This window comes from Haliotis cracherodii, unplaced genomic scaffold (assembly GCF_022045235.1).
Source record: "Haliotis cracherodii isolate W230 unplaced genomic scaffold, xgHalCrac1.p SCAF_4, whole genome shotgun sequence".
In the NCBI taxonomy this organism is placed as follows: Eukaryota; Metazoa; Mollusca; class Gastropoda; order Lepetellida; family Haliotidae; genus Haliotis; species Haliotis cracherodii.
This window is the reverse complement of record NW_027266297.1, coordinates 19,690,444-19,709,117: the sequence shown is the minus strand read 5'-3', so window position 1 is coordinate 19,709,117 and position 18,674 is coordinate 19,690,444. Positions and strand designations below refer to the sequence as shown.

Below are 18,674 nucleotides of genomic sequence, written 5' to 3'. Positions count from 1 at the left end.
AGTGTGTTATCAACCACTATAAAGTTTGTCAACTTTGAGAATTAGCCCTCTCTCCCATGTTGAGACACGAGTTGTGTGACGCCGATTTGTTAGTGGAAATATGATAGTTAAGCTCGCGATCAAGTGCTCTCGTTCCACGCGAGGACGGGCGACACTTAGACCATGTGACACAGATTTGCATAGAGCCGTGCGTAGTCTTGGTTTCTGATTGGGCAATTGTCGCGGCAATCGAAGTGACCGCACCACCTCTATAAAACAACACCGAGTCGGTCCAGTTTAATGTCATATGGAACACTCGAAGGAGTCGGTGTGTTTCCTATCATAGAAAATAGGCGACTGTGTTGCTGAATACGGGATAAATCTTAATTACTGTGTGAGAAGTGTGAATCAGACATTTGGATATTGTGTCATCTGCTGACACTGCCTTGTCGTCTGCTTGTGTCTTCTGCTACACGGAGTGTCTGTCGTCTGCTCGCGCCGTCTACCATGCGTCAAGCGTGTCACCCACCCCAGACTCCCGGACCCACCCCAGCGATGTTGGCAGGGATGTATGGGAACCCCCATGGGCAAGGCATGCCCCACCCCCAGTTCCAGTTTGACTGGGTGAACAGCTACACCACGGGGGTGATGCCCCAAGAAACTACCATGGTTCGAATGCCCTCCAGAAGATCTGAGCAAAGAATCCGAAGACCCATGAATGCATTTATGGTTTGGGCAAAAGTCGAAAGAAAGAAGCTTGCAGATGAAAACCCCGACATACACAACGCAGATCTCAGTAAAATTCTAGGTAAGAAGTCAATTGCTAGCTTATCAAATCCTACGGGGTCGTAAATGCTTATAGTATGAAAATGTGACAATTTTACAACCGCTCTTGTTTAAACAGACCAAGGGACGTATGCTCAATATATCATGAATAGTTCAACCCATCTATATAGCATTAACTCATTAAAAAATGTTATTCTTTCTTTTATCATTTGTTCAGAACATCATCATTATTATTATTATTATTATTATTATTATTATTTATAATAATAATTCCGATGCAGTCCAGACATTTGCACAACTTCTTTACAACATGGAGGTATCTATGTTTAACTACTTTAAGATGCTTAAGAGCATACATCGAACTTTCAAACTCATTATATACCACATCCAAATTCAAATAATTTGATTTTCAATACATACAACAGTTACAAATCACACAATACTACACCAACGTGATAGAACTTCAACCTTGTTTTTATTATCCAGTCATTGTGTCTGCTACGGGCATTAATTTTATCACAACATATTGTCGTGAGAAAATTTCTGTTTCCCTAACAAATAATAAATCTGGTCCGTGGAATGCAGAAAGCTCGCATCTCCGTTCCCTGAAGATGTTCATTGTAAACACAAAGATAATAGCGAAGGGTAATTAACGAACGAAGGAAATGTTTTGCAGCGCGTTGGTCGTGATTTTAAACGAATGACCCCCAGTGAGCGCCTGTGTTTTTCGCTGGTGTCGGCTTTCAGCCGTTATAGGGAAACCACTTGTTAGTGTGTGCGAAATGATATGAACAGCGGCCTTGCATCAACATATGGCGATTGTGGCTAGTAGGTATCGCGTCCAGGTCGATGTGTTTCATATGGTTTTATTTCTCAGATTGTGCTGTCTTGGATACATTAATAATATCCCTGAGAAATGGCAAAGAACGCTCAAAGTTCATATTTGTTTTCCATTAACTTTGATAGTTGTCCAGAAAATTAAAGCGCTTTTGTAAAGGTCAGCGTTAAGTTGGGTAAATGGTGCACTCAAGAGAACAATATGCGAACGGTTTTTTAAAAACATTTTTAGTCTAGAAATAGCTATTGATGACTTAAATATTGGAATTAACATTGCGTGACACGTGACACCATTTCGCTGACAAGCCGCATCACCCCGTTTCATCAGGAAATATTATTCACATGTATTTTGCCGTTATTTTGTTAATGAATCATATTGTTTACTGTCATATTATAAATACAATATCATAATAACATTTAAATAAATGCCCTTTATATAGATATCCATAAACAGAGGTCGATGATCAACCCTTCTGGTGACAACGTTCATATAGCGCTTTTAACAGTGAAATACTAAAGTAGGACAATTTAATATACTTTAATATACTACAAATCTATTTCTAAACTTCCTACTAATCAACAGTGGAATATCGTTGCAATTACAAATTTGCTAAAAGAATCGAAATTCAGTATCTAGATATCTCACAAGTGTTTTAGATGTCAGGTTCAACGTACTGATTCAGGCAATGATAAAGTGAAATCTACCCTGTGAATGTGTGGATAATTGTTTCTATATTAATTAAATCTATAATAATCACGGATAGTTGGTTAAACGTTTACAAGGAGTTGAAAAGAAATACTTCATCATGCACCAAGTGCGAATATGTCTTTGGATGGTCAAATACAAACTTACTCATGTCAGGACAACACAACGATATTCTTCTGTGATGTTACAAAACAATCACACTGCCTACCTGTGTAGATGAGCCAGTCCATCGTCCACCGTCTTCTTCCGTACCATGAACACCATACAGCTTATGTTTAAATTGGTTCTGAATGACACCCTTTGAGGCTATGTTACCAGAATGCACTGAGTGAGAAGGGTCTGAATAAAATTTTGTTCAAGTGGCTTGAAATGTATTTTGACTTCAAACAGTAGCAGCCAGGTTGTATTCCAATGAAAACGTACACATGTCCTACTACGGTAGACTAACATATTATAGACCTTGAAATAAAGTTATGTTTAAGTTAACTAAACATAATTCTATAAAGGAGTCGGCCGAGTATTAAGCAACCATCAAGTCTCTTAATGTCAGGAATGGGGTGATTGAGTATAGACTGCTTGAGATGAGGATGGAACAGGGTGATTGTTTTATGGAATATGGACACAGGGGTCTGCAAGAGAGGCTAGTTACTGCGGTGGCGTCAGTTCAAACAGGGGTAGCATTCAAACCAAAGCCATAAGTCAAATCACATGACAAAGCCCGATCAAACGAGGACTTTACACTTTCACATTTCGTAGATGCGAAATACATTGATGCATGTGTTCCGTGTAATTTCCCTGCCGTGTATTTCTGCTCATCACCCGAGATGCGTGTATTACTAAGAAAATCAAGAATCGCGGGAATTGATGAACAAGGAACTGGATGTGATAACCTTTATATATATAAATATATATATATCTGTTGTTGTGTAAAGGATAGTATGCATATTTAAGACAACCGGACACCGTTACGTACTCTCTAAGTAGGCGCGTGATTGACATAACGTTTAACGTTAAAAAGCATGTTACCAAACTAACATTATTGATTCATTATTTATAAACTTAAACCGTGATGGAAATGCGTTTAATCTTTTCTGGATTGATGGATATCATAATTTAGCCGATACACTTTGTGTTACCTCATATTCACTTGACGAATCTAATTACGACTAAATGTATTTTTGGATGTTCAAGTAAATACGTAGATATCAATAAATTTTGACCCCTGCGGAAAAAAGTGAAATGTGATTTGCAAACTCGAATACAAATAATTGTTAGGGAATTTATCAGATGTGTGTTTGAAAGTTTGAAAACTGATTATATTTTTTCCTATAACAGAATAGGAGTCAGAACATCTCCGCGACCTTTTCCACGCTGTCGAAATCATTATTTACTGTTTACTATTATTTTGTTGTTGTTTCAGGAAAGAAATGGAAGGGCCTTCGTGTAGAAGAGAAGCGGCCATTTGTGGAGGAGGCAGAGAGGTTGAGAGTCCAGCATATGCAGGACCACCCAGACTACAAGTATAGACCCCGGAGGCGAAAACATCCCAAGAGAATCTGCAAGAGGGCGTCATCTCTCACGTCATCCGGCGATGCTAGACCTGACAGCCTCCCTCCCGTCACGACGTTCGGTCGGGGGTCCACGCCCGGGGGTGGGTCGAACATGAGAAAACAAATGGCCACCCCTCACACCGGGGCTAGCCTCTCCGCCCCCATCCTGTCCAATCTTCTCAACACACCCGAATCCTCACCACCATCGAGCCCAGACACTTCAAAACCACGAAACTCATCCAGCCCAGACTTGACAGACGATCAAACCGGACGATCGTCTGCTAACAGCAGCCATTATGAAAGTGTTTTGAGTTCTAGTGGACTTTTGACGCCTGATCGTTCTCCAAATGACGCGGGGGAGAGTGTGTTCAAATTCCCACCACACAGCGAGGAGAGTCGACTGAGCGGGAGTCATGGGTCATCGTATTCAGAACTGTTGCGGAAATTCAGCACAAACGGGAATATGTACATAAGTCGGTTCCGGACCGACTACACCCCAGTCCCCACCAGCACCAATTTGAACTCGTCCTCAGAGAACCTTGTCACCCTCCGCAAGCTAGTGAGTCAGCCCCACACCACCATGTCTAGCTCCTTTTACCGTCAGAAGTCGTCTGCCCGAATGCAACCACCTTGTTTGAAGTCTAACATGGCCACACCCAGTCCCTACCCCTCCTGCCAACAGCAAGTGGCTCCTTACCCCCAGACAAGCACACACCTCCCGGAGGGGGACATACTCGAGAAGTTCTCTGAAGTTGAGAGACTTGGCGACGTCGATAGAAGTGAATTTGACCAGTATTTATTCGGCTCGTCTTCCCAGGCCAACCCAAACACAAACACTTTCTGCCACGCTGGTGTGACTTTTAAATACAGTTCAGTTTCTTACGATCAAGTGGCGAGTTCTCCCGAATATGACCCCGGTTCAAGTGATGTCTCGCATGTCGTAGAACATGGCGATGACATGAGCCCGGACTATGAAGTCGCATATCAGTATGACTTTGACGGGTCTTGTCTCATATCAGCACTGACCAACTCCCCATCTTTCTGATAGCCCGATAACTCAAGCCGTTGGGAATTGATAATGCTGCAAGAACGGACAGAGCGTTTGTACTAGGGGAATTAACCCATACCACACTGAACTCAAGCCTTGACTTTGATTTAACATTTTTTATAAGTTAACAAGGGTTAATTCTCGTGCATGTACTCGAAAAAACTGATGCCGACTTGTTGCAGGTGAAAGAGTTAACTAGACTTTGTGCCAAATCCGAAGAGACGTGGGTACGGCCTGTCCTTTACGGGGTTAAGCTCTAAATCACGGGGCCTACAAGTTGACGGTTTTGATAAGGTCAATTGCAATGTGCCTCGTTACATAAGAAATTACAGCTTGACTTGGCCTAGCCGGAATGACTTGTAAGGGGTTAACCCCGCACTAACACGTGTCTTGAACTGATATTGTGGAATAACAGATTCATCTGCTCGGATTACATAGACACGTGGCAACAGACTGTGAAAAGTGATGATCTCCATACTGACGCCATTTTCTGCATTATTTAATCTTGCTGGTCTCACAATTGTGCTTTATGCCAGAAATTCTTTTACTCTATTTTCTATTTCCTTTGGTCTCAAATGAAGTTTGATCTTTGTCGGTCATTTAGCAAAGCATCTCGATCCATTTAAACACATGCTCCATTACATCGAAATCCGGTTGTGTCGAATTTCGATATAACAGGAGTTTCCTATGATCATAGGCTCCACAGCTCCGATCTGTCAATGCGGTAGGCAATCTCAAATCACTTCATTAAATCAATAGTCCCATACTATTCTCCTATCAATCGATACTTGATTTAAGAGTGTCTCATAGACTCTTTACAATTGTCTCATTGATGTATTACTCGGATGCATGAACACTTTACTCCATAACCAAGTTTTGTAAAGTTTAAATAAAATATTGTTTATTTTCTAACTAAAACGACTTCGTGTGTTTCTTTGCATGTAGAACGAATGTAAGGGTTTGATATGAACTTCAAGCTTGGAGTATGCTTGATCACAGATTATATTTAAATATATGTGTTTGTATAAACATATGCTAAGGATATGGTCGTACAACGGACTCTGATTTATGTAGAGATTTCTTATAATTATGAAAATATTCTTTTACTCTTTTTAAAACATTTTTCAGCTGCTGCTTGGTATGCTTGAATAGAATATGCGTGACAGAAGGGTGCATGTTATTGCTGAGTATGCGTGGAAGCACGAGGATGGCGTTCTGTGACGTATAACGCATGCGTGCAGTTTGAGTAAGTGAGTGTTACCTCTGCATGTTTAGAGGCAGATCATACGTCCGTTCGACCGGAGCCAAAAACATATTTTATTGACAATAGGATTGGGAAAAAGCACCAGGAACTTGCTTGAACTTTCCTTTTCAAAAGTACCAAATGATCAATATATCAATACATGAAATCAACAACATTGTTTACAACAACAAACATAATTGAAGACAAAAGCATGAATTAATTTAATCTTTTAGTCGACGGAATAGAATTATGTACAGCTTAAAAAAGAAATTCAAAGCATACATGCATTTGAAAGTTGTATTGATGATTATGTATACCAAGCGAAAATATATTGCACTCATTCTCGTTAACTTCACACAATGCACCACCATTTTAATAATAAACTCAAAAGTAACAAGACTACAAATCACATACACTCATTCTCGTTAACTTCACACAATGCACCACCATTTTAATAATAAACTCAAAAGTAACAAGACTACAAATCACATACACTCATTCTCGTTAACTTCACAAAATGCACCTTCCTTTTAATAATAAAATGCATCTGTAGTTGTGTACACTGCACAGCTATGTCCTGAGTCGATAAGACAGCAATTTATTTTTTCAAGGCATTAGAATTAATTTTGTTTGTGATGCAACTTAGTTCCTCTTATATACAGGTCAGACAACAGATTTGTTTGTTTATAAATATAGGACACTGCCTTGTGTCCAGCGGGGCGGTGGCTGAGGGACAGTGGACTGTCTGCTGATATCACGTCACTGACGGACTGCCAGTCTAATTACAAACAAGATCGGAAAATATCCTGCGAACTCCGGTAGGGGTAGCCTAGTTGTTAAAGCGTTCGCTCGTCGCGCCGAAGACCCGGGTTCGATTCCCAACATGGGTACAATGTGTGAAGCCCATTTCTGGTGTCTCCCGCCGTGATATTACTGGAATATTGCTAAAAGTGGCGTAAAACCATACTCACGCGTTGAAACTTACGTTTTCCCATACTCTTCCTTAGTCGTACCCGATGGCGTATTCCGACGGCGGAATATTGCTGGGTGCGGCGTTAAACAAACAAACAAACAAACAAACCCTGGCCAAAGGTTTGGGGACATGATAGTTAATGGAAACACTTTCAAGCGGTAATGGTCGTGTCACTCACTGCGGGTACACGTGTTTCTTCAGCGGCATTGGAATGTCTGTATAATCACTGACCAATAGCAACGACCCTCACGGGTACAAAACGGGCGTAGTGTCTTCATCAGAAAATTCAATTTTGCTCTGAAACACAAAAGTTATTCAAAGTTCAGATTTTAAAGTTTCATATATATATATATATATTATCATATATATGACTTTGTAATCGTGATAGGGAACACGTACGCTCTGCGCGCGTCATTACACTGTCAACAAACAACTTGTTGTGGCAACTGTATCCACGTGAGAATGGTGAGGTCACGTGTGGAAGGGTTGTTTCCTTGTTTGTCGTGGACTCCGTCGTGATTGATAATGCACGAGCACCTAAGCGCACGTGTGTGCACGAACGAGAGTAAATTCACTCAGGTGACAATTATTTTCTCCCAGAGGATGAAATTGACCATTGGATATAAGATGGCACTAAATATCTTATTTTAGCAGGGAACTACTTTTATATAATCGAAAACGTCTTCATGAAATTCGTCATTCACATGCACAATAACGTACACAAGATATATTGTTGGGTATAAAGATCCGCTACAGATATGAGTTTTTTTTATATACGGATATATCATGAAATTACTATATATGACTAAAAACGCTGTGTCGGGCACAAGAGATGGGATGTGGTGATGAGACAAGGTGATGCACGGGCTTCAGCGCGGCGTTACACAAGGAACAGGAAGACAGAATCAGAATATAGACACGTTTTTTCCTCCTCAAACCAGTTGGTAATTCCTGCTATTTCGTGTCAAGTAGTCTGCTTGTTACAGGGTTCAAACTATCCGGGACCCTGACATGTGACTCAAGCTGTAACAAAAATACCCTTTGCTGGTAAAACCCAGCTCGTTTCCCAATCTACCTTGCTTCTGAATCGCGGAACAGTACAGTAAACACGCCCAGTGTTGTCCTGGGTGTTCCAGGGCTGTGAGTAGTCCTGCACCATGACCATGGAATATATTTATTTTATGAAAAAATAATAATCTAGAAATGCATACAAAAGCAAGTCTAGCCAGCTCAAGCTAGCTCTATTCTATGAAATCAGCATAGGGAATTTTTTTATTTTTAGAGTCAAGAAGGATATTGTGTAATATAAGATTTCAGAGACTAAATGTTAGTCTAGGCTGTGAGTAGCCTACATGAACATTCTCGCGTAAGGGCGAAGGTCCGGGTTCGCTTTAATAGAAGAGAAAAAGCCCATTGTTGGTTTTCCCCGCCGTGACATTGATAAAATGTTGTCTGGAGCGGCGTAGAGTTATTCCTGCTTATACTTGCATATACTTGCTCATACTCGCTTGTACTTGCTAATACTCGCTCATACGCGTTCATACTTGCACATAATTGCTCATACTCAGTTATACTTGGTTATACTCGCTCATATTTGCTCATACTTGCTCATACTTGCCCATAATTGCTCATACTCAGTCATACTTGCTCATACTCGCTCATACTCGCTCACACTTGCTTATTTTCCCTCATTGGGGCACGAGTGGCCCAGTCGTCCAAGGCGCCGCGATTCTCTGTGCAGAGTTGCCCTTGGACACGCCAGAAACCTATGATTGTGGGTTCGAATCCGTTTCGCCCCGATTATGTTTCTAGGTTTGTCAGCACCATACCCGTGCTCGCGGGTCTCACCGAAGAGGCCTGCATCACTTCGGGCTTTCCTCCCTAAGCTAACACGCCGTGATATAACTGGAACAATGTTAAAAGCGGCGTTAAATCCAACTCACTCACTCACTATACTAGCTCATAATTGTTCATACTCGCTCATACTTGCCCATTCTTGCCCATTGTCGGTCATGCTTGGTCATACTCGCTCATACTTGCTCATTGTCGGTCATGCTTGGTCATACTCGCTCATACTTGCTCATATTCGCTCATACTCGATCACATTCGCTTATACTCGATCATACTTGCACATTCTTGTTCATATTAGTAAAGCGTGCCCATACTCGCTCAGTCTTGCTCATACTTGCCCATACTCGCTCATACTTGCTCACTGTCGTTCATACTCGCTCATACTCGCCCGTACTTGCTCATACACGCTCATAATCACTCATACTTGCTCACACTCGATCATACTTGCCCATACTTGCATCATACTAGTAAAGCGTGTCCATACTCGGTCATACATGATCATACTTGCCCATACTCGCTCATACTTGCCCATACTTGCTCATTGTCGGTCATAGTCGGTCACGCTTGGTTGTACTCCCTCATTCTCCATCATACTCGCTCAAATGTCATCATACTCTCTCTTACTATAGTTCATACTCGCTCAAATGTCATCATACTCTCTCTTACTATAGTTCATACTCGCTCTTAATCTCGCACTCTAGTCACTCGTACTCTTACTCATGCTTGCTAACATTCGCTCTTACTCTCGCTCACAGTTGCTCGTAGTTGTTCATTATCTTACATACTCGTTCTTACTCTCGTTCATTCCTGCTCATACGTGCTCAGCGCCTGTCCTTTACCTCCAACAATGATAGTGTAATGGTTGTCCTGTCAGGTTGTGTGCAATAGCTCGTCCCAGAGTTTCGGTTATGAAAAATAATAATAATAATAATAACTCATAAAGCAGTAACTCACCCAGACGAGCTGTTGACAGGATCGCTAATATATGTCTAGCTCGAAGACGTCACTTTTGACGAATTATCTCTCGACCTATGTAACTGCTAATGTTAAACTTATCGCGTGTCACAACAACACGTCACGTGGAGACGCTGTGCGGAGACATCAGCTGGCAGGAGGCCTCGCTCCAGACACAATCTGCGAACGAAAAGTCTATTTTTTTTATTACACAATACATTTCTGTCATCTAAAATTAATTTTAAAAATATTGTTTTTCCTGATGCTGATTTCATTTCGAGGAAAAGAGCAGGCTAGACTTGCTTTTATATACATTTAGATTAGATTTGTTTTCATAATCTACGTATATTCCACAGTCAGGGTCCACCACTAGGGACACAAGGGCTGGGCAGAGTTCATGTTTCAAACATTTGCATAACATGATTTGGTTTGTTTGTTTGTTGTTTAACGCCACACTCAGCAATCTTCCAGCTGTATGACGGCGGTCTGGAAATAATCGAGTATGGACCAGACAATCCAGTTATTAACATCATGAACATCGATCTACGCAATTGGGACACGATGACATGCACCAACCAAGTCAGCGAGCATGTGTCAGCGTACACAACCTAGAATTGGAAAGGGTACCTTGAACCGCCTAATAATGTCTGTTGTTCATCGCTACACTCATCAGTATTCCAGCTAAATGTATATGTCTGGACCAGACAATTCAGTGACTGACATCTTGGGCATCGATCTACGCAGTTGGAAAACGATAACATGCATCAAAGCAACTCAGTGAGCCTGACCACCCGATCCCGTTAGTCGCCTCTACCGACAAGCGTTATCGCCTTTCACGGCAAGCATGGGTTGCTGCAGACCACAAGTCCAAACCGGATCTGAACGGGGCCTATTAATGACAATCGACAATCGACAAATACATTTAATGGACTACACAAAAATTTGCGATGTTAGAATGTTCTATGTTGTTACATGTTCGTAAACAAACAAATGAATATAATAACGAAAAAAAGAAAAACTATGATCTTTAATAGGTTCGAAAGGTAGACTTTTACCAACTTCTATTTTCTTCTCTTCTACCGTGATGTATAAGAATGAAACCCGAGTACACTATTAACATGTCTTTCCCGAACACAGTACTAAAGTTCCCAATTTCAAGCAAGAGATAAAACAAAGTTATTAACATATCATATTCATAATGATATATGTTAGAATGATAAATTCAAGAGCTGGATAGATTTGTCTTCGAAATCCATTGCATCGACATTTAAAATGATGACGTCAAAGAAGTAGTATGGTATGTTCTATTTTTATTAGTCAGGGTGGTAAATTCTTGACCACGTGGGAGAGTCCATTATTCCCTCACACGTGTTAGCCACTACCTACAGGGGCATTAGTGACACTAACCACAGGTGGGAGAGGTTTACAGGCCAACGAAAGGGACGCGAAGTCTGACCTAGTATAACGGCATATTTCGGACATAGGTTTTTTTCCACATCCTTCTGGATGGTATGTAATAAAAACCGCAGTCGATAGAGATAAACATCATTTCGATAATCATAAGAAATCTCTACTAAAAGCAGTATCCATTGTACGTCTGCTTATAAGCATATGTTTATGAATCACATAAAGATGAGCGTATCCTGCCCCATCGGTGGCACACATCACAAACACACCCAAAGGCAAGTGAATTGTTCACCTGAAAAAGAAACACGGGAACACACGGTGCCGGTCAAAATTGGGAATAGCATCAGACATCGTTTTCGTCACTGATATATCAAATTTGGAAATGTCCTCCAAAGTACAGCGCGACCCCGTTCGTATAAACAAAATGTCCAATTTTACGAGAAGTAACGCCACTTTCTATTTATATAGACTTTCCCAACAATAATTATCCGAAAGGTGAGGTTTCTTGATTAACGGGTGCCCGGACTGGGGGGGTTTCACTACATACAGATTTTATATTTTGGCCTTGGTAGTACCTTGTTGAACAACTGTCCGAGACTCGGCAGAACAAGACTTACGACACACACCTTTTCGATTTTTCTGACGGATGGAAACTGTGATTACAAATTCTAATGAAGCAAGTACAAGATATCTTTTCTTCATTTCAACCAATTTCTTTTTAAACCCATGAGGCCGGCACAAAATCTGATCAGCTGAGAGTCAGTAACTTGTGTCTGAGTGGGGTATCCTTGTATAATCTGAGACATGGTATTTCAGTGGGCTAGCACTATAAAAATCGCCATTAGTCCAAACTAGTACAAGCAGCCACACGCACACACGCGTGCATGGACGTCGCTCCTGAACATAACGTTGAACCCCATTTTACCTAACCTCACCTCATCATTCACCAACGGTACCAAAACACAGAACGTTTTCCTGCAACGTTAGTATTAAAAGATTACGTCACAGGGCCAGTGATGAACAACTGAAACGTGTTTTATACACACTGGATTTCGACTATCATTTTGGTAACGATAACAAACACATGGTATGGCGTATCGACATGCTTCAGTGAACCTTAGACAAGGGCGACGCCATGTTTGTGTATAAACCCTGAAAGAAGAGTTCCCACCCGATCTTTTTCATTTTCTTATTTATTTAATTACCCCTACGGATACCGTATTGAGCCGTTGTCTTTATCCCGCCAAGAAGCCTACCCAAAATATGACACGAACACAAAACACGTCACGATGTACGTATACAACAGCGTCACAGAGGAGTCTTACAATGGAAGGTTCCACTTTTAATTCCACTTGTTTTTCTTTCAACTGTTTGTTTGTTGTTTAACGTCGCAATAGTCCAGTTATATGACGGCCGCCTTTAAATAATCGAATCTGAATTGACGAACCCCGCCGTTGTGGTACGATGACACGCCATGGACCGAGTCACCACCCGATCCATTTATTCGCCTACCTAGAAATTCCAGGGGGCATTGTGTTTAAAGTTTTGTTCGAGTAACTTGTTGATCGGTAGAGTGTCCGTGCTTGAAAACGACTGAATGAGTCACAACAGCGTCATAACTTATAAAACGCCCACGCCAGAAATTAACCAGCTTCGATCACCCGCCGAAACAGATTCCAATGGGCGTAAGAGGCAAACCTGCTGTGAAATCCACCTGACTGGATAACCGACAATCACTGATGACATCAGGTGTTCGCGAAGCAACGCCAAGAACAACGTCATCAACAACGTCATCAACAACGTCATGAAAAGCGTCGTAAATGCAGCATGACGTAATATCGGACAGAGCAACATTCTACGTATTTCCACCGCGCCAGATTCACGTATACACTGCACTATTGTGTTGGGCTACAGGAGGACTTAACTGGTGAGGGAGCTACATAAAAACTACACGTCAATAAGTGCAAGGTCAGAGTTTCCCGTCAACCCCCACGTTGAATAATGGCATCGTGTTAAATGCCCTCCTTTTTCAGTAACAGTCAAGTACATCATTGTTGTGTGACTAAAATAGGTTCATCTGAGGGAGCTATGACAACGCGGAAGAGGGTATATGTAGTGATAAGTGTCCTTTAACCAATGATATTACTAAAGAAGCTGATGAGCAACACTTACGTAAAACACCCGTCGTACGATTTGATGGCTCGTTACTGATGTAGTCCTGAACGTGCCTCGTTGACATGCAGACACAACGTGGAGTAAAGTGGTCGGGGACTCACCCATGTGTGTACTTCTACAGAGGGTGCGAGTGACCCAGTCCTCCAAGGTGCATCAATGCGCTGTGCAGATTCGCGTCCCTTCGGAACGCCAGAAAATAAGGATTGCGGGTTCGAATCCCGGTTCGCCTCGATTATGTTTCTAGGTTTGTCAGCACCATACCCGTGCTTGTGGGCTTCAACGCCCCAGACCTGCATCACTTCGGGATTTCCTCCCACACGAAGCTGACACGCCGTGATATAACTGGAATACTGTTAACTCACACACTCAACCTTTACATCTGTTACGTTTATGCAGTGTCGCGGCGAATGTGTGAACGGTGTAGGAAACTCCAGGGAAAGAAGGAATCAAGCGCAACCATGGAATATGTCACGCATGAAAGCGTAGGTGTAGTTTGCATTATCCATATACGACGCCTCTTAAAGTTACACTGTAACCGTCGAAACCACGTCCCAACTAATAGAAAGTCACTGGGGCAGTAATAGTGTTGTAGTTGGTTTGATCAGATTTATTTCCTTATCATGTGAGGGAACGATTGGCCCAGTCGCTGTGTTCAGTTGCGGTACTTAGTCGTACTTCGTTATGGCAACCGTGGTTACAATGGGGCCATGTCTTGTGAATAATAAAGTAATATAATAAAGGAATATAATCAAGTCAATTAAACTGTTTATATTATTAGAAATTATTTTTTATATATTGTCCTTGATCGTGCATGACGAGTACTTCAAATACATGTTACCACTTGCCACTTTTAACGTAAAGACATCCTTAAACGTTTGCCCTTTTATACTTTTATCCAATTTGAGCAGTGATTTTTCGAAATGGATTGTCTTGATATATCCACAGAAACGAATATGCCATTAATATCGCCCATCATTCGGCTTTGCTCACGACAGGCAATTTTAGGTTGAAGATACCAACATGTTTTAATGAAATGTGTCGTGTCTATAGCAATTTGGTGAGTCTGATACGTCAAAGAGTTTCGTGAATTGTTTAAACTTTCATCCTCCACACAATGTGCCAAATGTGTTAAATTTGCTGACTGTCTTAATCTACCCAATGTAAAACCACTTTTGTCAGTGTGAACTTCGGCGTCTTCGTAACCTCCGTGCTCCAATACTTAAGAAGGCAGACCGTTGGAATCTTCCGTGGGACATGATTCTCATAATAAATATCAACGTCTTTCTTTTTCTCTCATGCAAACTGCCTTCACAACACGTACAGGTTCATCTATGGTCATAGCCTCTGGCTGATTGAAATTCAAAGATCGACTTTTACCGTGAGAGTTGCCGACCGGTCCGCCATCTTGGATTTTTTTTGCGACGCAAGAGATATACCATTCTCTTAAATAAGTTGCAGGGTCTCGCGTCGAGTAGGCTTCATATGTTCGAACGTGCTTGGGAATGAAATTGTTTAATTTCCCTACGAGCCATGTACGCGCGATAACATATGTGTGTGTGTTAAACCTATGTAAGACCCGCCTTGACCGCGAGGGCCGCCCTACATCACAAGCCGCTCTCCCGCCGAGACTAAATTGAGCGTCAAACCATATTTGGTAGGACTACCGACCCGCACGTGATATTAACTCTGCTTATCTCGAACTTAGTGCTGTGACACCGTGTATCCAATGGACACTGTGAAGATGTTTCTAAACTCTTAACTTGTTAGTGGTTAGGTCCGTGGTTCGATCCCCGGCCGTGTCATACCAAAAGACGCTAAAAGACACCTGGTGTTACCCAACCAGGCGTGTATTAAGGGTATACACCAAGAATTGGTTGGTTCGGAGTCAGTATACTGTGTCTCAGTTGGGTATTGACACACGTGCAATAATCTTGAACGCGACTTTAACCCCAATTTCACCTGATCACACTTTAACTTGTCTCCCCCGTGTTGTCTGGGTGGGTGAATGTTGTTTCACGCCATAATCAGCGATGTTTGCATAACTCTACCCCACGTGGCACACTAAGGATGTAAATGTATAACAACACATACTAGACATAATTAAAAAAGCTGAAAAATTCATTGAATTCCCATAATCAACATAATTTATTTCATAAAACAAATCACAGCCTGTTTCGAAAGGTAAATTTGAGAATATTTTGTCTTTGTCTGACTCTTCCTTGTCCAGGACATGTTGGAAGGTCACTTGATGGCCACCCGAAAAATATCGATTGTAAGTCAGACAAACCAGTGGTTAACAGCATGAACAACATCCATTCCCATGAGTCGGCTCTTGTGTCAACCATGAGGCACACGGGGCCATCCTGCCCCGACGATGTTTTTCACGAGACAGTGTTACCAGTTTGAATACCCACATTGCTTTCTCGATTTTATTCGTTTTTGCTTGAAAATTGTCTCGAAATTAGCTTAATTGTCGAAATATCACAGCTCGAAATAATAATCGTACGTTTAATGGAAAACAGTATTGTTTATTTCAATTTTTATCGTCAGTGAAAAACGATTTTTTTTTTAAAATAAAACAATAAATTTCAAAAAAATATTTATTTGATTTTCGGGAAAAGTTGAATATATGGTAATGGAGTTTTTTTATACAGTCACATATCCATATGTAAACAATTTCCATCCGAGTTACATGCCTGGTTTGGATCCACGTGTTACGACTGTTGCAACATCTTCATCTCTCGGGGAGTGGGGACCCAGTCGTCTCCGCTGTGCAGAGTTGCGTCTCTTGGGCACGCCAGAAACCTATGATTGTGGGTTCGAATCCTGGTTCGCCCCGATTATGTTTCTAGGTTTGTCAGCACCATACCCATCCTCGTGGGTTTCACCGAAGTGGTAAACGTCTGAGTCCTGCATCACTTCGGGCTTTCCTCCCACATTAAGCTGACCCACCGTGATATAACTGCAGTAGTGTTCAAAGCCGCTTTAAACCAAACTCACTCACTCACTCTTCATCCCCTCTTTGCATCCTCAACATAACGCGAGTCAGCTGATAATATATGGACATAGACACATGGAGATTAGTGAGTAAGCGTGTGAGTGAGTTAGTGAGCGTGTATAGTCTTACGCCGCTTAAAGCAATATTTGAACAACATAACGGCGAAATACACCACATAAGTCGTACGTAACACACAATCATAATTCATGTTGAAATAGGGGGCACGGGTGGCCCAGTTGTCTAAGGCGCCGCAATTCGCTGTGCTGAGTTTCGTCCCTTGGGCACACCAAAAATCTATGATTGTGGGTTCGAATCCTGGTTCGCCCCGATTATGTTCTAGGTTTGTCAGCACCATATCCATGCTCGTGGGTTTCACCGAAGTGGTAAACGTCTAAGACCTGCATCACTTCGGGCTTTCCTCCCACACGAAGCTGACATTCCGTGATATAACTGGAATACTGTTAAAAGCGGCGTTAAACCCAACTTACTCACTCACTCACTCATGTTGAAATACATCACATACGTAGTCGTACGTACCACACAATCATACTTCATGTTGAAATACACCATAGTGATTGAGGATGGTTTTACGCCGCTTTCAGCAATATTTCAGCAATACCAGGGCGGGGGACACCAGAAATGGGTTTCACACATTGTACCCATGTCGGGAATCGAACCCAGGCCTTCGGCGTGACAAGCATGAAGATCAGAGCTGTCACGTGAAAATTGACAACCTGCGAGATGGGCCAGCAACATGGCGGGAGGTAGGGGGAAGAGAACATGACAAAAATTATAAATTGGAACCTTATTTTGGGACTGGTCATTTATGATTGGGAGGAGAGTGGGTGGCATGCACATATTGAGGGGAGGGGGAGCGGTCATTAAATATTTGAAAGAATACAACCTCATCATAATTATAAATAGCACGTGTCCCAATACGTTATGTTTTACTTGTTTACCATGTTAGGATATATCCATGTATATGAAGCCAGAGCCTCAAAACAAACCCGCAGACTCTCTGTCTGCTCCGACCATGCCCCCGCACGTGACAACAAGTACAGTTTAGAAATAATACGGTGCGCTGAATTGACTGGTCATTTTAACTGCTAAAACATAAATTATCCACATCTACATTGTGTAATAGTTTGTTGACCAGATAAAACACCATTGGCGAGGGACAGCACGAAACAGGAATGACAAGTGAGGTGAAATGGGGTTTAAATTAAAAACGTCACCTCGGCAAAGAGACATCCACCTCGATAATCCGCTGAAACAGATTCCATTCATCATGAAAGACAAACCAGTGATGAAAATTACATGCATGGATCAGTGGAAATCAGCGATGACACCAGGGTAAGTTTGTCCCGCTCCATCGGTAGCAACCGCCATTCCATACAAAATGTAAGTATTTATGTGTTGCATACCGCCGCGATTATTCGCGATTATTGCACTTCTATAGCGGCTTGCGTGCATGCGTGCGTGCGTGAGTCTTTATGGTTTGGTGTATAAGCAACTGGCCGGACTAATACCTGCTTTATAGTGCTGAGATACCTGGCCGCTGTTTAACATAGATAACTACACCACGAAGGCGGTAGATAAGGCTAAGAAGATGTAACCCGGATGTAACATTCTCCACGTCACCTTTATACAAGTTTGTTGACTTCTAAATTAGCTGTCAACTTGATTTGGTCTCATATTCAACTTATCAATATAACGTTATACATCTGGGAAACCTATTAGTGACATATTAGCCTCTCTTAGTGGCAAAATAGACTCTCTTAGTGATAGCTTAATCTCCTTTAATGGACGATAAGCCTCTCTTAGTGCCAGATTCGTCTCTCTTAGTACCAGATTATTCTCTGACAGTGGTAGATTAGTCTCTCTTAGTGGTAGATTAACCTCTCTTAGTGCCTTTTTAGCATCTCCTAGTGGCATATTCGTCTCTTAGTGACAGATAAGTTTCTCGTAGTGACAGATTAGTCTCTCTTAGTGACACATTAGCCTCTCTTAGTGGCAAATCCCTCTCCCTTAGTGACAGATTAGTCTCTCTTAGTGGCAGAATAGTCTCTCTTAGTGGGAGACGAGTATCTCTTTTTGGTAGATTAGCCTCTGTTAGTGACAGATTCTATCTTAGTGGCATATCAGCCTCTCTGAGTGGCAAATTCGT

General features: G+C 41.7%; 1 protein-coding gene across 1 annotated transcript; it reads left to right on the top strand.

Annotated features, from left to right (window-relative positions):
- Positions 1–269: 269 nt before the first annotated feature.
- LOC139478551 (transcription factor Sox-7-like) lies at positions 270–5,818 on the top strand. The gene is made up of 2 exons (XM_071261055.1): positions 270–787; positions 3,729–5,818. The coding sequence occupies exons 1-2, from the start codon at positions 487–489 to the stop codon at positions 4,901–4,903; spliced, it is 1,476 nt and encodes a 491-aa protein (XP_071117156.1). The 5' UTR covers positions 270–486; the 3' UTR covers positions 4,904–5,818.
- The last annotated feature ends 12,856 nt before the right edge of the window (positions 5,819–18,674 follow it).

Excerpts from the sequence above, each read along its gene's own strand:
- LOC139478551 (XM_071261055.1), top strand. The coding sequence starts at position 487 with ATGCGTCAAGCGTGTCACCCACCCCAGACTCCCGGACCCACCCCAGCG. Across the intron at positions 788-3,728 it reads AGATCTCAGTAAAATTCTAG|GAAAGAAATGGAAGGGCCTT; the intron begins GTAAGAAGTCAA and ends TTGTTGTTTCAG.